The 23,568-nt window shown below is 41.5% G+C and overlaps 2 protein-coding genes across 2 annotated transcripts in view; one reads left to right on the top strand and one right to left on the bottom strand.

Annotated features, from left to right (window-relative positions):
* cdh13 (cadherin 13, H-cadherin (heart)) overlaps nt 1-23,568 on the bottom strand; it is a 291,682-nt gene that overhangs the window by 62,471 nt on the left and 205,643 nt on the right. Inside the window, exon 8 of the mRNA XM_084018321.1 lies at nt 10,485-10,625. Coding sequence (XP_083874447.1) covers nt 10,485-10,625 — 141 coding nt within the window. The remainder of the gene's footprint in view (nt 1-10,484; nt 10,626-23,568) is intronic.
* The window catches only part of hsbp1b (heat shock factor binding protein 1b), a 341,874-nt gene that overhangs the window by 147,654 nt on the left and 170,652 nt on the right, over nt 1-23,568 (top strand). The window lies entirely within an intron of this gene.

Below are 23,568 nucleotides of genomic sequence, written 5' to 3'. Positions count from 1 at the left end.
TATCACACATTCAAGTCGTTAAAGAGCTTGAAACACAGTGGTATGATCCTTCTGCATTATAACTGAATACAACTCGTCGCCGCCTCGCTTCACGATCTGACCTTTCACGATCCGACTCGTACTCGGAATACAGCTTAAACATTTCATTTCATGTTAAGTCATATCTGTGACCTCGCCAGTCAGACCGTCATCAGTGAATGTGAGTCACATCTCCTCACTTTCCCTTTGAGGTGAGAGGAGGAGGCGCTGATTGCCGGCCGCGTTATCAGACTGTAATGAAGACGGCGAGCTTCCGCTGCTGCACGATTAGCTTTAATGAGAAACAAAGAACAAAAAGGATGCAGCACTTTGTCAAAGAGTGCAGTAATTGCCGGGTATTTACTTGGAATTTGACCTGCGATTATTGTATCAATCGTTTACGAAAAATATCATTATCACCTGCCATTTTACTGAAGTAGTCAAGATGCTTTCTGTGATGTACGGCTGAGAAGCCTAGGAATAAAAAAAATCAGTCAGTCGGTTTACCAGACTGAAATATCTCGACAACAATTGGATTCATACTGAATCACAAATTGTGGTAACACTTTAGATTAGGGAACACATATTAACCATGAACTAGTTTCTTATTAGCGTGCATTAGCAGCATATTGGATGTTTTTAAGCCATTCTAAATCACTTACTAATGCCTTATTCTGCATGATCTACTAGGCCATTAACTACTGTGAGAGTTTTCCATCAATAATTTCCTAATCACTGCTTATTGATAGTGAGTTAGGGAGTTGTTGTAAACCACTTAATAAGAATGAGCTAATAAGAAACTAGTTCATGGTTAATATGTGTTCCCTAATCTTAAGTGTTACCCAAATTGCAATTTTGGTCTATAAAAAAAAACAAAAGACATTTGTATTATTTCCCACATTGTTCGGTCCGCCCCAGAACCTAAGATAGGGAACCTCTGCACCCAAAGCAAGAGTTCTGCAGTCGTGACACCAAAACCTCCATCTTGACACTGTCAGCAACAGTAAAGGCAGCTCCTCTCCAACAGATGGGGGGTCGCAAAAGGAAAGACTACAAGTCTGGCAGAGGGCCAGAGAAAGAGATGTGAAGCCTTGAAAAAGTAAAGGCCTTCCACATCTGTCAGCTTTACCGACTAACACTAAATGCTCTCTGCCTCATTAACGCGACTATGGAAATTGCCTCCTATTTCTTATACAGGCTTTTAATTCGTCTTTTCCTTGCCAGCTGGCATTGTTTGCTTGCAACGAACCACTGACTAAGACCTTTTTCTTCCATCCTGACTGCTGTGTGCCGTGTCATGGTCGATACAAGGAGAAAGACGGGAAACAAGATGGAAGAAGACAGAGAGAGATATGGGTCGGGCAAAAAACAAGTACAAAAGTGCAAAGTTTCAAACAGAAAGGGCTTGTTTTCATACTGACTGCCATAAAGCATCATGTTCATCAGAATGACGTTACCATCTTCTGCTCCAAGTTTACACATGCAGGTAATTACAAAGCAAACACACACCCGTCATATTTTATAGCACAATAGACACGGAGAAGGACGGGGATCCACTTATTTTATTCCTGGATGTCTGTCACATTGTGTCATGAATACAGATGGCAGTTAGCCGGGCTGCACTGACAGACAGGCAGACAGACAGTTGAGCAGCTGTGTGTTTGTCCTAATAGAAAGGACTTTGTGACACGTCCCCACTGCCCCAAAGATTTACTCCTGAAGGCGACGCACACAACTCTTACCCGCCACATTAAGACTGTTTTGCCTCCGAGCAGCGTTCGTTGCCACGGCGTCACAGCGGGGCGGACGCACTGCTGCATCAGAGGCGTTTCAAGTTTGTGCTCCTGTGCCCGTTGGTTTGCTTTTCCGCCGTATCTCTCTTCGCAATTTTTTTGTGTGATGCAAAGTGTTTTGAAGTCCATCTGTTCTCATGTGACACTTTTTTTTTTATCCGTCTGAGGCAATTCTTAGAAAGCCGTGTAAGCTTTACACTGTGGGCAGATAAATCCTCACACGCTATAAAGAAATGACTAATCTCAAATACTCTATAAGATCTCATCAAATGTTTAAAGTGTGCACGATGCTGCCGTGCATTCATTAACCATTTCCTATTGTAATAACAACATATATGCCGATAGATATAAATGTAATTCAGGAAGAAATCCCCCCCCTCTCCCCGACTTGAACAGGAATCATGTACATTTCCAAGCCGCCTTTCAAAAGCAGCTTAACTCGGAGCAAAGCGAGGTGTAGACAGATGGAGGAGCTGTGAAAAGGCACCGTTTTCATTGTACAGTACCAGCATGCGGGTGAAATTAAACCAGGTGCCATCACTCGTCTTCCCACACAATCCAATACATAGACAGTGTGTATAGGATACGACGTGTCTGTGTATTGGATTCACACCCTACCTCAATATCTCAACCCCCCCTTACCGTTCTTTTCCCCTTCCCCCTATGTTTAATCCTGCGTACAGTTAGTGTGCCTGGAGAGTTAATGAGCTTACCTGTGTCTTTATTCAATTTTAACAGCCGCTGCTCGGGCTGCTTCTAAAGATAGTTTTTCGATTAATCTGACATTCAGAAAAGCAGCTTTTCTATCTTTTGCGGAACATGACAGCCGTCAATGCAGTCGAGTAGAAAAAAAACTAACTTCAACGGATAAAGGCACGCAGGGTATTAAATAATTGAATAACCACCTCAAGTCATTTAAGTGTTACAGCTTCTGCGTTCTATCGGACAGAGTAAACTGCTTCCAGGAGTTTTGTCCAAAAAAAACAGTCCACACTGACAGTCCACACCTGCTTTCATGCTGCATTCGGCCCACGTGTGCTTCCAAGTCAAAGACAGTTTGTTCATTTCAACACATCGACCCCCAAGTAGACGCTCGCCATAACTCCGTCTGAGAACAAGCTCCTTGGAAATGCTCCCTTTCTTAAATTCTAATGCACAGCTGCTGTTGAACAAAGATGTAAACGACAGATGTGGAGTTTTTCTTTCGCGCACACACAACCAAGATATTATACATTTGTACAAAACAATTGATGTATTGTATATCTTGACATTTTTTAAATGTCTGACAGCTCTACTGGGCCATAAACATCTTTTTTTAATGAACATCAATCAAATCCAGTACGTCCCATCCTTAGTCACTACCTCTCAGAAGGAATAGCTCCTGCGGCCACAAGGGCATGATCCCCATCTAGCTTCCAACCCACAAACAAGGCCAACAAGCAGGACTACTACTACAGGAACCTGAACCAGGTCTCTGGGACAGTGTGTGTCCATTCTACAATCTCTCTTGTTGGATGGAACAACTATGATGATATTAAATCTAATATAATCCAACAAACATTACAAATTTGATCATTTCTTTGATGTTGCACCAAAAACTCCGGTTCCTCTGAGAAAACAGACAACTCCTTTTCAAACGAGCCCATTGCGAGCTCGTGTGGATTCAGAAATCACAAGGCCAGCTGCCGACACGTTCAACAACGCTCTTAAAACGGAACTTCTCCAGCACACCAGATGCTATTTCACACTCAGTTCCAGTGCTTCTTCACTCATTAGCTAAAGCGTTGTGTTCAGTTTGTTACAAGTTAGAATGTTCTCGCAAAATTTGTATGTACCTGATTTATTTTGGCTGCACCTCGGCCCAGGTTCCAAACGTTCTGCATAGAACCACAAGCTTTAACGAGTGCTTTAACTACTGTCACTAGCGGTCGCCGTTTTTTTAACCCAGATGATGAAATAACTCAAAATTGCAAATATATGTTAATATGGATCAGAAATGCTTCCGCAAGATACCTTTTTCTTATTCTCTAAATTTGATTCTCTCAAGAAAAGTGAGTGCTGACCACAAAATACATTTTCTTTCTCCAAAAGTTTCAAGGACAAATAATATCTCACCACATCTCACTCTAACCTGATCCGTGAATCTATATTATATGTGTGTGTGTGTGTGTGTGTTTTTGTGTGTGTGTGTGTGGGTGGGCGCATCGACTCACACACACTCATAACTTCGTCCTTGGTAACGTGGCATTCACCTAACATACGGCGCACAAATCCTTTCCCATCTCTTCCTCTTTGTGAGTCCTGGCCACCGTATCACTCAGGGTAAGCGCTGTGTGTATCTCAGAGCTAGTGAAGCAATCATGCAAGGCTCGGACTAATCCGTGACACCCGTTAGCCCCCCCCTCCCACCCCCAGAGACAGACCAGCTCTGACAGCACCCTGCTGCCCTGTGCCTGGTGCTACACCCATCACTGCTAACGTCTTTATCAGCGCGACAGATGGATTGCAGGCGAGCATATTCTCCTGGTCATCACGGAGCAGGCAGGCGAGGGGAAGAAGAAGAGAGGAGAAAGGGGAAGCAGACTGAAAGACAGCCCGGCACAGAGAAAGAGCCCAAAATTGAGTGAGAAAAAAAAAACACAGACTAGCTGTCGGGGAGTTTGAGTGACAGAAGTGATAAGGTCCATCATGGCCTTGTTATGAGGAACTGGGGGGAAATAGTCAGACATGGCGATGAATTAGCAGAGCGGAGGAGGAGGAGTATGATGAGAAGTGCAAGCACAGAGGAAGAAATCGAAGGGAGGATCGGTATATCGGAGGGAGAATGATATAACGGAGAGGGAGATGAGACGTGAAGGGCAAAAGGTCCTCGTTTGGAGGAAGACCGGTGTCAGGTATGATACCATCCACCTGTACAAAAGTTCAACAATGTTCCCCCCAGTGTGAGCGAGATGGTGTAAGATCAAATGCAATACAACCGGCCTGAGACTAAGAACAAACGTATGGAGATAATATATATTTTGATTGACAGATGAAAATTCACCAAGAGAAATATCCATACTGTACATATCTGGCCTTTCAGACGACAGAGCTACCGAGGGATTCCATATCCATTTTTTGTCCTCCTCATGAAAACAGGATTAGACCCTCGCTATGAAAATTAATCAGGTCAGAGCCCAATCCCCTACAGAAACAAAATGTAATATATTTCAGAGTAAGAAAGGATACCTTAGCTTAAGATGGTTAGAAATGGAAGATGGATTCCTGAATCATCCATCCGTAAAAAGGACTGGGAGCTCGGCGTGCTGTTCGGCTAATTCTTACATCTTTTATGAAAGGTTTTAAGCATTCTCTATATGTAAGTATTTCAATATTGCATCGGTGATTATCAGTGAAGGTCGTACTGCACCGAAGGCAGCTTTTTACATCTGAGGCTGCTTTAAAGTCGAACTGAGATTCAAATTCCTTTTTCTCCTTTTCCAGAAATCATAATATATCCTTTGTGTTTGTTCTGACTTGAGAAGTCTACTTTAATTCTCTCAAAGTTATAAATGCCAAGAAGGCATTTATATTTAATTCGAGCGGGGGAGAGCAGAAGCACATGAAGTGGACCAATCAGCAGCCAGACAGAGAAGTGAGATGTAAATGTAACTAACGACTAATCACAAGCTCCCATTATTTTCCGGGGAAGTATTTTCTTCTATATAATTTGAGCCTACAGGAGAGATTTTAGACTTAGATGCTACAGAAACTAGCATGTGACATAATCCAGCAATTCTTTCAGGCAACGCAGACAAGGACACAAGCAGTAAAGCAGCATGGAGGCAGATTCTGTAGTCCACTGCTTAGTCCCATCTGTGATTTAAACTTTGGATCTGCTCTGGACCCATTACACAGAGACTGCTAGCTAGACCCCCTCCTTCCTACAATGTGCTGAATGTGCAGGATCTGCCTATGATTCAGAAGGTGTTGAAATAGCATGAAGGAAAAGGAGTCTGTGCTGAATTAGCAAGTTTGGGGAAGGAGCTTGCATGTGGACGCTACGAAGCCAAATGTTTAATGTTATAAATGGAGCATGACCAATGTCTTCAATTGGAGTTAACAGCATGTCTCCTAACTAGAAGGGCTCAGAAACTGTAGCGGCCTCAGTTTCAGAGCTCAAGTGAAGATATGACAAGGACCTAAGTCATCCATTGGTGCCAACCGTGTTATGCAATGTAAGTTATAATAAGGCTCGCCAGTGAGCTGAAACTCTTGCGGTTTATTTTTAGAAATTTGATATCATTGTCTCAAATAACCAGTTGTGACATCCAGGATAATAACCTATTGCATTCAGATGAAATGTGGCTTTCCTGAGTATACTGACAAGAAGAGAGTTTCTGCGCAGTTGCCAGAACAGAAATCTGGAAATGTTTTGGAAAAGTCTTTGATACCAAATCATAGCATATCATTTTTCCCATGGTGTTGCTCAAGGTCTTGATATCCTTATGTGGTATTTGGAGGGATATTTGATTATTTTTTCACAATACTACCGCTGACAAATCTGCTGTCCCTCCCTCACAAAGACAAACATGGGTAGGGTCTCTTTAGGTGAATGAAGGCTAGCTTTAGCTAATCACAGTATATCTACTGTAAGCCATATTCAGGAAGATGATCATTATTCCTTTTCAAGGCACAGAACTGATCTCACTTGTTTAAAATTCTTTTACATTAAGTTTGACTTCGACAACTTCAATGCAGAGGGATGAATGGGGGAGGAAGAGCAGAATATTCCCTGCTGGCTGATCAGAGGACGTACGCCAGAGTGGAGTGGTGGTCTGACTTCACAAGTTATGAATAGCTGTGTCTCCACATTGAGCTGCGGTAGGTGGGACTGAGGAAAAACAGAGGCACCCGACGGGGGGATTATGTTTGCTGAATTCAAACAAAATGTCAACTCATAAAACCCAGCTAGACTGGATTTAATGAATAATAACAGGAAGGAACACTGAACATTCATTTGCTTGGTTTCTCTTCCTTTGCTCTCCCTCTGTATCTTCCTACGTTAGACTCTTTCTACTCATCTTTTTTTATCCTTCCTATCTTTCTCAGCTTGAGTCCAGCACACAAACTGGATGATGAGCTTTCACAGCTTACATCTCATCCGCAGAAGGCGGCGTCTTGAGAAAAAGACAACTCAAGATTCTTCTGAAGGAAGAGGATTCTATTAAATAAAACTTGAATTCATCCATCCATCGTCTACTGCTTATCTTGTATTCAGGGTCGCGGGGGGGCTGGAGCCGATCCCAGCTGTCCAGGGCGAAGGCAGGGTTCACCCTGGACAGGACGCCAGTCTATCACAGGGCTGACATATAGAGACAAACAACCATTCACGCTCACATTCACACCTACGGGCAATTTAGAGTCATCAATCAACCTATCCCCATCCTGCATGTCTTTGGACTGTGGGAGGAAGAACATGGGGGGAGAACATGCAAACTCCACACAGAAGGAACCCAAACCCGACCCGGAATCAAACTAAATAATACGGTGAAGGCTTCAGAAAGCTGCTGCAGAGCCAAACCCAGCGCCGATACACAGAGATGATTCATGAGCGGGGTCGGAGGCGGTCAGGGAGAGGGGAGGGTAGAGGATTCATATCGGGGAGCTTAGCGCCTTCAAACACTTGTTTTTTAAAAGCTCAATTTCTCTACGCCGCTAAACGGATCTCTTCCCAGTGAGAAATGAGAACATTAACTGGGACATGGACATGGTGCACTCTGCACGGCCCTGCCGAGCCCTCTGAGCTGTAACATTTCACATCTGAGCTGTGCTCCTTACAAGCTCCCCTGACACCCTGATGCATCATGGGAGGGCTGCAGGGATGCTCTGGTTGGAGGGGGGATGTGAGATGTGTCTTAAAACCTGACAACAGCTGTGGGCGTTTCCATTAAGAACAACACGAGTCAGTGTTACAACTGCACCTTCAGGCACACGTCATTCTTTTTTTCTGTTTTCTGAGACGCAGGAATGACGAAGGAAAAGAAAACAGCCACAGCAGCGACTTTTGACAAATTCACCATGAGGCAATAGGTGTGATTTTTTTTTTTTTTTTTTGGTACATGTATGTTTCATTTTATAGTGTGATTGCCGGGTACCGGTTTCACTAATGCCTTAAGGCCTTGCTGACTAAACAAACCCTCACTGAACCACAACACATTGACTCCCACTCCTTCTCCCAGATCCCCTTATCTGTCCTCTGCACACATACCACCCAGTTCCACTGATACGTGGCACTATGTTCTTTACACACTCTGTCATCTGCCCTGGACATTTTCTGAGCTTTACTTTAACGAGGACAGAACTATTCTTTCGTATGAGGTCACATAGGTCCTTGAGTGGGTGACGTGTAGGTGGATGTATCCGTGCATGGTGCTGGTGACTTGCTGCTCTTATTTCAATTTGCTGGTGGTATTTGTTTGTGTGGTAATGGAACTGTATCCACGTCCTCTGTGTTTAGCTGTGTTCTTGGTGAATTCAGAATCAAGCACATTTCCACAGCATTAACTCCATCTGAACCACAGCATGTCATACCCATCCATCTGTTGCTCTGGCTTTCTCATTACCACAAGTCACTAATAATAAAAAAAAAAACATCAACTGCATCATCTTTGACCGTTCTTCTGACCAGTGATACCAATTTTGATGAAACGCAACACTTCCTGTGCAGTTGTTTCACATTAAAAGTACGAGTTACAGAGCATTAAACATCAGACAACTGTAGGAGGTATTGACAGAATGGCAAAGCAGAAGGAATTAAATGAATAGCAAATGAATATTTCTGTTAAATAGAGAAACCTCACCATAGTTTAAACCAAATCGTTGAGTAGAGGCCAACAATCACAGACAGCAGGAAATGGTACCCTCACACCATTTATACTAGCAGCAGATAATATCAGGCTTATCAATGAAACCTTAGACGAAGAAGGAGTTGATCACCTGATGATCAACACTGAGATTGCTGATGTGCCACAGGGATTGGCACATCATGTAGCTCTACTTGAGAATGTCTGGTAATTATTATCGTATTGTGCTTGACGACTGAATACATTTGCTTGTAATCTGCACATTAAAAAGCACTTTGAATTGCCCTGTTATACAAGGTGCTATACAAATACAATTGCCTTGCCTTGACTTTCCTTGCCTTCAAATTCTCGATCGCGTTGTTTATAAAATGATTTAAAGTAGACCTGGGGCCCGTTTCACAAAGCAGGTTCAACAAACTCTGAACCTAACACTGAACTCTGAGTTGACCAACTCTGAGATGGGCAACTCTTTTCAGTTTCAGAACAGCGGTTTTGAATTAGTTCAGTCAACTCTGAGTATGTAAACTCTGAGTTACGCGCGTGCCTGCCGACTCTATAAAGCCATCATCAATGGAGCTCCAATACTACGATTCACCATGGCAACGGGGAGAGCGTCATTAGATATTCCTGAGTGTTTATGTAGAAAACGAGCTCATCCTGAGAAAGCGGAGCAACGTAACTGCAGCAAAGTAGCAATAGTTAGTGTAGCAGACAATTACTGCCCGATCTAATGTGTATAACTGAATGAAACAGTCTATTGATCTAAAGGTAATAACTCTTTTTTTTCAGCTTTGCACAGCGACACTGTGGTGTAATGGTTAGCAAAGCCGCCCACGGCGCAGGCGACAGGGGTTCAACTCCTGTACTTCACAAAGTAGCGCACTGAATGAATTATCCTTTTCATTGGGTGTAATCACCCCAGGCACAGAAAGAAAGTGGCGTCAGTTGAAAATTAAGCATAAGAATATTGCGCAAATACGTTGACTAAGGCATATGATTTTAATCATATTTCACATATTAAACAGTAAATATAAGCAGATATTTCAACACAGAAATGTACTTAAACATTTCATAAATCTCCCGTTCGCAAAAACACTAGCTCTGCAAAGAATCTGGTTGCGGATTATGTCCGCGATATGAAATGTTGAAAATGTCGGAGAATATTGTTTAGATAATATCTAATGTGATTGGAAGGAAAGGTAATCAAAATTGTCTCCCAACGCAAAGCTGCTAGAATCACTTTTATTTCCATATCGATTAGGTTGGAAAGGACGGCACATTTTTTTCAGAGTTGGTTCAGATTTCGGAAAAAGGCGGAGACATGTAGGGAGAAACTCACGGTTTGTTGAAGCAAACCTGCTAGCGAGCAGGTTAGGTTCACGGAGTATGTTACCCGGGTAAGTGACTCAGATTTATGCTGAACTGGCTTTATGAAACTGAAAAACCAGAGTTTCCCTCATCTCAGGGTTAACTAACTCAAGGTTTTCACTAAACCTGCTTTGTGAAACGGACCCCTGACATCTGTGATTAAAAGGATTCAGCACATGCCTCGATAATCAAAGAAATTGGATAGAGGGACCTTCCTCAACCAGGAGACCTTGGTTCTGCCGTGTTATTTTGAAGCTTCTGCATTTACCATTGTGACCCGCATCCTTGAGGAATCTATCAGCTCCAACTGACCCAAACATCTGACCTCCCCGGAGGGGTAAACAAACATTTCTTTGTCAACGTAATGTTTGTATAAGCCACATGTAAAAATACAAGTGGACAGAATATTCAACCTTCAAAAGAAGTAGAGAGGAACAGGAAAAAGGGGGATGTTTCTCACCAGCGGATGTGTGAACTCGGGGGCATGGTCGTTCTTGTCTGTGATGGTGATGGTTGCCGTGGCGGTTCCTGTCAGGCCCACCTCACTTCCTGCCATGTCCTTGGCCACAATCTCCAACTCGTATGTCGTGGTCGGCAGCGTCTGTAGAATAATATGAGAGATTCAGAGTTATAAAAACGAGATACAGATGTGTACACACTCGCAAAGCGCAAACCATGTTTTAACACATTGCTGTAAATCCATTTGACGAAGCTCGGAAGCTGTTATAATAGTCCACTAGAGCAGGGCTATTACACTCTACACTTGTACAGGGGGCAATTTTTTTTTTGCTAATTTGTGTTCATGGTTACATTTTAGATAGTGAAAAAGCTGTGTGCCTCACTCGGGGCACCTTTCAAAATAGGGGCACCAAATATGAGGAATACTAAAAAAAATATGTTATTTCAAACACATTTGCTGGAATTCTCCACCACCTCAACTTTTGATTAAACAGCCACCTGCACTCATCTTGATCAGTCAGGTTGAGGCTGCTATGAAAAAAAAGTATGCATCAAGAATGGTTAATTGACGGAGCGACAGAGAAACAGAGCAAGCCCGTAACCATAGTAACTAACTGTCACTGCTGCATACGTGTGCACGAGTGAAGAGGAGAGGTAGAGACTATGATCACTTAACATGGGAATTCATGACAATATGATAGATTTGTGTTAATTTCTCACTTTCACCCTGATGGTCTGAATAACATCCTGCTGTTCGACTTGTCGGTCCATGTCAGACCGCTGGATAGATGTAGAGAAACATCTTTTCATGCTGCAACATTATCAGTTATGCATGTTTTTGTAGCTGCATGAGGAAATGAGGGAATTATTGTGGCCAAATGCCTGCTATTCAGGTTTTAAATTGTACTGTAGACAGAACTGATGCTGGTCATGCTGACCTATGATAGAGGCTTGAATCTAGCATCAAACCGCCTGGATAACGGCTTTAAAAAGTCATCGGAGTGTAAATATGCAGCCTCACGCTTGCACGCCAGCGTTAAAAGCTCCAGTAAACACTTGCGGCATCTCTTGGGAAAAGGGAAGAGGGAGTTCAGGAATCCGCAATTTGAAAATCTTACATTTAAGAACAGATAGAGAAGTAAAAGAAAGCGACAAAAGGGTCCCTAAAGCTATTCAGTACGGGATCAAAGTATAAGTATACTACTAAAAATTCCCATGAGGCTGAGAGGTTTGTACACACATCCCCCACAATGCTTTGGGGGCGTCGGAGATCAAGAGTTCTCAGCCCTGCCTGAAAGGACTTTAAAAACGACTTTTCTCTACATAATCTCCAAAATCATAGCACTTGTTCGGGGATGTTGTGTCCTTTGCAAGGTTTTTAGTATCTTCATACCTATTTATAGTTATTTCTGTTGTTAAATTGAAAGAATGAGGATTAATGAAACCTAAAATTGTACTCGTGTCATTCAACTTACGATACAAATTCAGTGTGATGATCAAACCAGGAACAAGGATCGGTCCTCGATAACAAAGTAGCTTTCCAGAAGTACAAACGGCCAAATTAGATGTGTAAGTCATTTACCGGCCGCACCAGCATTTGTAATCTTTATAATAACTGGAGTAATATTGTTATTTATATACATATATAGAGCGAGGGGTGGAGGCATTCATAACGATCATGGCCGGGATAATCATTTGTCGCCATAATTCATGCCTTATAGAAATGTTGACTGTGGCGTATAAATAACAGGAGGAGGCGGGGGCTGGCAAAGCCAACATTTATTTATCTGCTGTAGTGTTTTCTCCCTGCTGGGGGGACGTAAACTGTCACATGCTTAATAAACGCCTCCCTTCAGCCACACTGTAAATGCAGCTGGAGCTCTCCCCCGCGTCGTACTTCCCCCTCTGAGGAAATGTATACTTCTTACAAAATCTGGCTGCCATTGGTTGTTTGATATGATATTTTTACCTAACCCATGATGAGAGGAGTTTGGTCATTTTTGCTCTCGGTTTTCCGTGTTCTGTTCATCAGAGCAGCGTTTTCATTAGGCCGTCATTTAACAAATCTTAAATGGCTATAAGAGACGTTTATGGTCCAGCTGAAGGCCACTGCTGCTCCAGTTTTACAGAGTAGTTATATTACACAAGTGTTCCAGCTCCTTGTAAAAGTGTTTTCTTAGTGAAAGATGTCAATTTCTCTCTGTTTTCACAGCATTACATGGTCGGATTGAAGCGGCGGCAGTAAAATAATGCTATAGAGGTATTTTTCTTTGTTATTTCATGTCTATTTTTATGCTTTCATTCATGCCCTTTACCCACCAGAGTGTTAGATCATTGTGCCTGCCTCATCATGTCCCTAATCTTTATACTCATGGACAGTCAGCCTGATTATTGTTCATGATACTGTTTTACCAACAATAGAGCTGCGACCCAACATCACCTCACATTGTACACGAACCCTCGGCTCTGCTCAGTGTCAAACTGTCAGTGTGTGTGTGTTCCACTATTGTATCATCCAAACTAGTCCCCTAATCAATCTGATCTGAGGCAAGCAGGGGGAGGCTCAAACGATCAATGGGCAGACACCTTCAGCCCCGTTTTAAGCACAGTGATAAATGATTCACAGAAATGACAAATGAACTCAAAACAGGATGCAACTCGACTGCTTAACTGTCTGGTGTTTATTTACGGGCAGCTTCACATCAAGAAGAAATGACCAGCGGAGAGGCGAGCAAAACTTCCTCGGTCGGAGCAGATGCTCCAGGGGAGAGTGTGGGAAGAGCTAGACAATAAACAGGTGTTTCTATCAATAGTTTGTGCACATAGCGGGTGACAGGGGTGTCCCTCACAACCAGCTCCTGCTCCATCAAACATCGCGCTGGCAGATGGTGCTCCATGGACCTAGGAGTTTATTAAACCCATGCACACGAACACATGTGAGCGCACACACACACACACACACACACACACACACATATGCTGACTGTAAATCACACACACCTGCACGCAGAAGTACACCGTTGCCCTCCAGCTGGAGAAGAGACGGGCTCAGGAATACCTGCAGTCTCTCTCTCAGTGGTGTCTAAACACATCGAGCGCGGCCTCCTCTGGCGACTGACAACGTCTTAATGAGTATTTCCTGAGTCTCAACTCAATTATAAACTCCCTGGAAGAAGCCGGCCCGAGAAAATCTGTTCAAATTCACCAGAGATACAAAGTTAGAGCGGCGGGGGAATTTTCCCTCCAGGTGTCAGAAAACTTCTACTGGTGTTGATTGAGACACTTCTGTTAGTCAGACCCGTCCTTCATTTCTCAGCTCCTTGCTAATCTGTCTGGAAAGACTTGATTAAACTTTTGTAAGCAGCAAAGTGTCAATTGGGGGGGAAAAGTGACTTTTTATGGCCATTTTTCAGACATGTTCATAATGATTTCAGCTTTGGTGGCCAATGTACAGTAATCTATACAGCATGTATGGATTCTCTGTCTCATCCTCTAGCTATTACATGTTTTTCAGCTAACTGGCTCCGAGTAATTCATTTTAAGACGGATATTGTGACTTCATAAAGATATCATGATCACGATCACATCATGTTGTTGCATGTGCATTAATGCTCTGAAGCAAGTTGAAATTGATTGGAGGAGCCGGGGATCGAACCACCGACTCGCTATACCTCCGAGCCACATGAAATCTAATAACATTGTTTAACATGAAGCTGGAACGGCTGTTCCCTCCCTTCGGATTTGTTTTGCATGTTTGCTAGGCTGATTTACTTAAATATCAATATGGTCACAAGTTGAACTTGTCTTGATGGATATTAACCAAAAATATTAGTTAAATTACTAATTTAAACCTGATAATGGTGCTTGATGGAAAGATCCAACCATAGTTCTCAGTCCGACAACACAGTTTGCTGCTGCATGTAGTAGAAAACAATGTCTACTGGTTCTACTGGTTCTACTGTTCCTGCTCCGTGACTGACTGAAGGCAGAATAACAAATAATAAATAGTCAAAGCCTGCTTCATTGAAAACAACTGTGGTGAACTCTCGGCGTACTATCAGAGGGAAAATCAGCCTGAAAGAAATCACCGTATCCTCTTGAAGAAAAGCACTGATGTTCCGTATAATTTTCTTTGTTAAAGATAAGTGGGAGAGAAAAAAAAACAGGAAGCCACAAGTGATTTCACTGAATGATTGTGTTTGTGAAAGCTGACGTAGAAAAAAGTGAACAAAGACCCAATAAAAGCGAGCGTACCAAACGCTATGACAGGCCTTGTTTAAGAGACATCGGACATCTGGATCGGAGAATGACATTTCAGACCGTCAAATCCTGCCTTGAAAGGATTCCACAAAGCCCCCTCGAGGAAAGGCTGATCGAGAAAGGAGGGGAATGGAGGGGGATGAGCGAGGGAAGGAGAGAGAGAGAGAGACGGCGGCCTGACATCTCGGAGACACCACATTAAGTCTCTGAATAGGTGTGATATTATACAATTGGCAGTGGTTCCTTTGTTCTCTTCTGGTCCTTCACTAGTCCTCCCTCTCAGCACCAAACCACTGGCTATTTTTTTTAAGGTCTCTTTTCAAATCCTTAGAGAAATGATGACTGACGTGAAAAGGCTTATGACAAAAACACAAACAAACAAAAAACCCCCCAAAAAACAGAGTTCTATGAGTGAGAGTATTTCTAAAAGAGCGGAACTATTCCTCTCACCTTTAGGCCTTCATCTGCTTCATTTTTCTACCTATCTTCACTACCTTTTTTCGTATTATTCTGCCGGAAAGCTATTTTTCTTCCCCCACTAACTTCATATATTTTCTTTTATCCTTGCCATTGAGAAGACATCATTATGATTTCAAAACTCTGTGTTTGTAAGCCTCGAAAAAATGGTGTTTTCATTCTTTAATCAAGTTTTATTTTCTGCTTTTCTTGGTGGCCTTTTGTTTTATGAGAATAAAGATACACACACACACACACACACACACACACACACACACACACACACACACACACACACATTGATATGAGTTTTCGGGATATAATTCACTTTGCCTTTATGAATCTCTTGATATTGTTTCTCGCGTTCCTTCTATTATATTCAAAACTCATTCATGCTCATTTCCACTGTATTGTAGTGGTCTGTGGGAACTGTTGCACTAATATTTATGAAGCTTTCGGACTGAAAACTGTCACTCCAACTCTGTCAGCATCACTCCCAGGATAGATTCACATTTTTTCCAAGACCCACAGTCCATACAAAGACATATTCCAGAGTTAATCTGTAAATTGTAAACCCAGCAGTCTGAGTTCATCAAATTAGGTGTTTCTTCCACAGCTGAACTGTTCTCTCTCTTTTTCTGGTAATATCCCTCCAGGCAGGGCATGTCATAAAGCTTGTTTTAAGACAGAAGTGGAAACTTGTGAACCTTGCCTTTAAACAAGGGGTCTGCAGCCATGCCCATTAGTCCATACTTATCCTGCATGCTAACATGCTAACAATGATAATGCTAACATGCTGACATTTAGCAGGGGCAATCAATTAAGTCAGGGGATCAGCTTCTTATCTTGAGTACCACATTTCACTCATTGAGATGTTTCCCTCCAAACCACAAATGTCAACCTCACGGTGGCGCTAGAGGGGAGTTCATCACTAAAGACAGAAAGATGCATCATCTGGAAACCAAGAACCATCTGGACCAAATGTTGTGCCAACATCTGTTTAGATTCACAGGTAAAGTGAAACACTGGTGGTGCCAGAGGAATCGAGTTATGGGATCCCCAAAGTAACTACAGTAGGATTCATCCTCTGGGGACATTGAAGTCTGTAAAAAATGTCAATCCATCCAGTAGTTGGTGACATATTTCAGTCTGGTGAAGTTCCACTAGCACGGCTAAATACATCTTGATTGACTGCTGATACACTATTTTTTTTTTGGTTAAATATAAATATATATATATATATAAAATTCCCCCTGCAGCTGACGATGCTGCTGTGCTCAACGATGTGTCAGAGAAAGTCAGCAAGCTGCAGATCACAGCTCTGGAGTGAAACCAGTTTACCGTATCACAACTCAAGCTGGTATTGCAAGTTTACTTTGACTTTCAGGTACTTTGCCTCCACTTCAATGCACAGCACTGTGTGTGTATGTGTGTGTGTGTGTTTAAATGTGTGTGTTGGTGGGTGGAGCTTTAATAACACACCAAGTCAAGGTGACAGGACGTGTGTTGTACAGATGTGTAAAACACAAGGTTTCATTTAGTAATCCATATGTATAAATGCACTGCTTTTTACCAATAATTACATTCCAAACTCTCTCTCAGACATTTTAGCTCCACTTCACCACCCAGGTCAGCGACAGCCTCCCGCACTCCACCTCTATAGACATATGATTAATCACTTTGACAAAACTTAATTACAGTAGGAAGGCAGCCATGTGAGACCCTTATCTGGGCCACTGCAACCTACGCCAGTGATCTATTATTTTCATCAGCCTCTTGAGCGCAGATAGCAGTCACCTCTCCGGGATTCAAAACACCTCTGCTTCATGAAAAATGCAGAGAAAGAAACTTTGTAATGGTTCGTGTAGGATATTAAGCAGCATTCCTATGGTGAGATAACATTAATGAGTGAAAAAAGAAAGTCACTCCAAGTGACTTCAGCTGCAGTTTTTCATTTCGGCACAGAGCCGTCACACCGAACTCAAAGAAATATTACATGGAAAATTAATGACGGCACATTCATTATTTTTATGTCTTACATGTGCCGAACAGAAGGAGCATGATGTAAAAGGTTGTCGAGTGTGAAACGCCCAAAGGTCCCTGTCCACACCTCACATTAAAAAATAATTTTCCGTGTGTGATGACTGACACGTTTTTTTTATTTCTATGATCATCTCTCAAATGGGGCTCCTACTTTTTGAAATGGTTGTATTTAACAGTGGCGATGTTTGAGGCTGGGATGGTTTTCCCCTTATAAGTGTTTGCCTGTGTTGTCACTGCAACATGGGGTCCACTGAACTATAGTCCATGTCTCCTGGACTACTGAGTAGGCTGAGGGGTTTGCGACGTAACTTTCCGGTTTAACTCTGGGTTTTCAGTCCTCCAACGGCGGTTAATTTGTGACTAGAGTAGATCGCCATGGTAACTAATATGTTGCACACCTAACTTTCTCTGGAGCAGGTGTTGGTTGAGATAAGAGACTACCTCGTAAAAAGGAGGTGGGAAAGGAGACACTGACTCCTCCACTTTACGCCCCTGGATGGTGTGATTTTAAGATTTAATGTTTGTTTTTTTGTTTTGCATTTCTATTTTATTTGCATCCAGCTTGCAGGTATCAAGTCCTTCCGACGTGTCTCGACTGACTATATGAAAAGTTCAACATTCTGAGTATCGAGATGCTCTGTAATAATACGTGTGTGAAACTACACCTGTTTAATAAGCACCTTTACGAGACAGTTTACTGCTCAGGCTTTACTTGACATCTCGTAGGTGGATGCAGGCTTTTATCTTGACTTCAGTCCACATACACACGAGAGAACCATGAGCGTGAGTCTGATCCGGCCTTGATGATGCATCGTTACACTGGTGGAATCAATCGCTACGGCTTGATTCTGATTTCTCCGCACTCGTAAAAGCATTTTTCACACAGAACCAGAGATATGCCATCGCCATCACCTCACAACCCCCCCCGCCCCACGGGACATCACCATGCCAAAACACGATTGATACATGAGGGAGGACTGGTCAATGTTTTCCCCCTCGTGGTTCCTTCCTTGTAATTCGTGGCCTATCACTGCCACAACGGGGAGATCATCACTGATACATTCTTCAACATCCCTTCTATAGATCACCGTCTACATGGTAGCATGCTAGCAGCTCCAGTCCTGCGTCTACACAGATGCATTCAGGGACAGTGCTGAGTGTAGGTCACCTGGGTTTTGACAGCAAGCCCAACACACAATCACTTTAGTTAGCTGGTGAATGGAATGCCATTTAAAAACAATTACAAACACAGAGAACAAGAAGAAAAGTTCAGGTCCAGCAGATTAGAACAGAAGATTGTATAAAGGTTGCATAAATCAAAGAGCAGATGCTGTAGCATTAATATCACCTGGAGGACATGGAGGCCTATCTCAAATACCACATTAATGATTTAAAACTCAGCTCTGCTTTAATTCAGACCCTCCTAGACACAAATAAGATAACTATATTAAAATATGCATTTTTAGTTTCACACACAGTTAAGCCTCACTGCGTTTTCAATGGATTAACACAAAAAACGCACTTAGCCATGAAACTGGTTTGTACAAAAAGCCTACCGTTTACGTCAACTTGATTTAAATGTCTGGATCAATGTCAACTCCCAGCTGTAGAGTAAGATTTGAAATTGACGCACGCTTTTGGGAATCTTGAACTCGCAACACTGATTGAGTTTCAAACCTGTTTAATTAAATTTCTCTCAGGTTATTTCTTTTTTAAAACACATTTATGTTTCAGAAGATGTGGTTTCCACACAGAAATAATAAAAAAGAATATGCAAGCATAAAATGAATCTCAGAGAGCACACAGCCGTAGTGTGTACAAATCCCCAAATCTCAGCTAAACTTCTTCAACTTTCCCTTTCAAACACAAACACCTGTAAAACTGTTTGACATGGTCAAATAAAAAGAAAATAAGTGAGCTAAGTGAATCGAGGTTGAATAATTAGTTCAAAGTTGCCTCGAGAAAGCTGAATTACCCGACAAATGTCACTTATTTACTTTCCATTTTCTCAGTATGAAAAGACAGTTCTTGACTCTGGCACCGTTTTCAGTTCGATGAGCAACTTGAGATGCAAATTGGAGGTTTCACAAGTTGCCAGTTTACAAACTCATTTCAAACCAATAAAAAGCTAAATAATCGCATTTCAGCCAACATGTTCCACCGTTTTGGTCTCCACACTGTTGACCTGATTTCAACCAAAGCATGCTCGAATGTGATTGGTCAAAACTACTCAGACTATAAGATAAGCAATACAAAACATTGCCCTGTTGTCTGTATATGAATGTAGAATCTGTTAATTACAGAATGCAGTACTAACCTCCATCATAGCAATTTGTTTATAAAGAAACAATGACACAGAAAGTTTTCATGTACAAACTATAAAACGTGAGTGTTTTAAACCCAACAACACACCCTGGGAGTCTGCTAATATGCTAATCTGGAGAACTTTCAGTAATGTAATTGATTAATTCAACTTAACATGTCAAGTTCAAACAAAAGAAGAATTAACTTAAATCACTAAAATTTAAACGCTGACTTCAAGATAACAACTCTTGATCTCAATAAATTCCTGCACTACGCTGTAAAAACTGACACTCAGCTGCTTTTCTTTAAAAGACCTGTTATTAATGCAACTGTTAAATCTCGTAAATGATTTCCTTTGCATAAACAATGCGAGGAGTCAGCTACATCTAGTGGATCTCATCAGTCTTGTGCAGCGTGGGATGTGTGTGAGTTGAAACTTGAAAATGAAGAATCGCATGGTTAGAGGGAGTCCTCGCGTCACCTCATTCATCTGCTAAAAAGCACCACAGTTCTACATTTTCTGCATAAAAAGTTACTGCGTGGAAGATGTAAATGGGCCGCGGTCCAAAATGACTAAAGCATAATTTCAAGGATTTGACAGGAGCGCAATTTCTAATATTCATTCAGGAAGAGACCCCGAGGCTTTAAGACACACATGAATCAAGTTAAATGCCTTTCAAATTTTGTTGAGCAGTGCTGTAAAACTACGGAAAGCTACAAATCCTTCCACGCGTTGTCTCCTGTAGCGATTCGGTGAGATTTATCTGATGGAGTCACTGTCCAGTAATCAGAGCAGTGACACAAACAGGCAGGTTTGGAGACTGCTGCCAGTCCCACTATATCATAGTGATTGCAAAGAAGGCATGACTGGCGTTTCTGTGTGAGCCAGCAGTAAAACTCACTACAGCAGCACCACAAAGTAAAACAACACACTATTGTTTGGCACGATAAGAAACCTCCAAATTATTTAAAAGCATATATTTGGTTGCTGTTTGTCTTCTACTCATAATGGAAACACGCTGTCCAGTCCGGTTGACTCGATCTGTGAACCACTCAACCTTCTTTTGATAAAAATCCAGCTCAGTAAAAAAACAATGTACTTAAGTAAAATTGTTAAAATATGGTATTTAATAAAGATTTACTGGAATTGTCTTCAATTTCTGCATGTGACATCTCCTAAACTAAAGGTAAGTAAGTGAACATTTATTTATGATGATGTCATCATCTCCTAATTAGATAACTGTCCACATATAAACACCAGACAATCTCTCAAGTGTAATCACTAAAAAATGATCTTATTATTATACTTGAGCAAATTAAATAATTGTCTCCTATTGTATAATTATTCAGCAAGTATATCAGCAAATGGTGTGCATAATAAACACTGTGTGTGATGTGGAAAGGTAAATATAGGGAGTGTAAACGGTACAGTGTCCTTAAATGTTGGTCATTACAGTTAAGATCACATCCTGGTCCCTCCGATCACATGAAGACAATGAGACCAGACAAGTGGACGAATCAGCATCTCTTATCATTCAGAAAAAGGTCAAACGACTCATTCAGGCTGCTGGGAGTTACTGCTGATTAAACACACATCTATGGTTGAAGGATTTAAACATTTAGACGCAGTTATAAACAGTTATTTATGGATGATAAAGGAATGTTGGAGATTTAAAGTAATCTAGAGGTTTTGTTAATTGTTTTATCATTTTCTTTTGTTATTATTTTGAGTTGGATATATATATGTATATATATACAAATGAATATCTCACAGAGATATATGAGCTATATGTAAACGATATTGCTCTCTACTTTTCTGTCTCTCTTCATCCGGCTGCACAAAGTGGAGTTAAACTTGGATATTTGCATTACGTCAGAAAGTATGAATGCTAGCAGCTTTGAAGCATTTCATACAGTGTGTATATGATATTTAACTTAACAACAGAACAGAAACACAACAGATCTCTGATGTGCTGACTTCAGACCAGCGTTCACAACCAAAGCCAGCGCTCACATCGGGGAGTCGTTCACATGTTGTGGGATAACACCAGGCGAACTAGAATGAAGCTTCATTTGGAGAGTCTGGCACACACTCCAAAACAACGTGGTTCTTTATTATCTTGCTCTTCGGCGATATCAGAGGGAGCAGTCGCTGATTGTCTTCATACAATCGGCCTTCCTCAAGTTTTACTCTTCACTGGAAGCAGCGGAGCCCACTTTGCAGGATGACCTCCTCGACCACATGTGGGTGGGAAGGCTTGAAAACACAAATGTGCTCCACTTTCAGCTTTAGTTGGAAAATAACACCTCGGGTAATTTTGCCGCAATCAGCTCCGATTCCTCGCTGGCCACTCACAGGATATATTGAGATGTAGTTGTTTTTTTCACATTTTTCCTGTCCTGTTCTTTGTTGAGTAATGAGAGGATTAAAGCGTTCCCTTTTAATATCTGGGTGAATGCTGCTGTTGTAGAACAATCAGAAAGTTTGAGTCCAGTGCAAAGTTCCATTCATTGATTTTGTTGCAACATCGGGAGGAAAACATTTTTAGAATTAAAAAATGAGTTGAATCTTTTTCTTTGAAAAGCTACTGTTTAGGAAGGATACTGCAGATTATAGAAGGATAGACTTTATCCTAATTTGGGCCAATACAGCTCCTAGTGAGGCTCCTAAAGGCTATAAGGCAGGTAGAGTTGTGTTAATGTGTGCGTATGAGGCTTTTTTTCCCCAAAGGGTTGAATTGAAAATCAACTTGACTGTCGATGACACCTTTGACACAAAAGCCTCTTGAGTAATTATGTATTAACGTACAGACAGACAATCCATCACTGCAAGAACAAACTACGTCTCTTCAAAGTCAAAGTTTGAGCACGGCAGGAAAACATTCTGTTATCAGGCTCTTCAGAGGTGGAATGAATGACCTGACACAGTAATGGCCAGAAATAATATATAAATATATATAAAAACATATCTTGACTGATAGAAGAATCAAAGTAAGAAGTTAATAATGGTATGACTCGTTTTATAGAAGGTGGATTCTCTGCTGCTGTATCTGTTGCTGTACTCTGTTTCAATTTATATTTGGTATAATATATGTTGAATATTGTTGAATATATCACATAGACCTCTTTAGATGCTGACATTTAAAGCTAATATGTGACATTAAGAACAAACCTTTGAATTGCTGCATTAAGAGTAGGGTGGGATTCATCTCTAATGTGTTGAATCAGTTAAATCGCTATAAAATCTGGATTGATAGAGCTGTTGTCGTCACTTCATTGAGCAAATGTTTGCTGAAATAATTTAAATCTGATCGCACCGTCGTTTGCTTAAACCAAAGCTCTGTTTGTGATGTTTTCATCTGGATTCCATACAGCCAGAACACACAGCATCACACACATGCGATAAAAGGAAATGTAATGAGCCACTGTGGCAGGATTACAGCATATCTGCCTCACTTGTACAACAGAAGTATAGACTTGACGAGTACAAGTGTCAGGCTACCGTCATTCCGGCTCTCCTCCGCAGAGAACAAAATGAATAGTTAAAATGTTTCAGCTGGAGAGAAACTCCACAAAACCGAGAGCATGCATTCAAGTGAAACAAGTCCCAATTTTCTTCAGCTGATGCTCAAAGGAGTGTCAAGTGGGCTCTGTAGTTCTATATTTCTCTCCTTCTTTCATCCTCCTCTTTTGTGCACACTCTTCTAACCTAAGATTTAGTGACAACAACAGCACGGAGTTTCTTCTTTTGTTGTCGTTGTCGTTGGTCAGATTATGTCTTTTCGTTCTTACTCATTGTTGTCCTTTCATTCTAGAGAAATATACAATTGGATTTTGTTTTGCCTTGAGAAGGGTTTGAATTCTTCAAAGCATGTATTGAACAGAATGCCAGAAATGCTCAAAGAGATTATCACCCATGTGGATTCATTGATATTATTGCCACCATTTCTTGTAGTTTTTGGAATGTAACATTCACAAAACCACGAGGCATGGCAGGAATGGAAAACTTCATATCAACATTA

This window comes from Eutrigla gurnardus (genome assembly GCF_963514095.1).
Source record: "Eutrigla gurnardus genome assembly, chromosome: 9".
In the NCBI taxonomy this organism is placed as follows: domain Eukaryota; kingdom Metazoa; phylum Chordata; class Actinopteri; order Perciformes; family Triglidae; genus Eutrigla; species Eutrigla gurnardus.
Note: the sequence above shows the minus strand (reverse complement) of the source record. Positions and strands in the feature narration are given on the sequence as shown.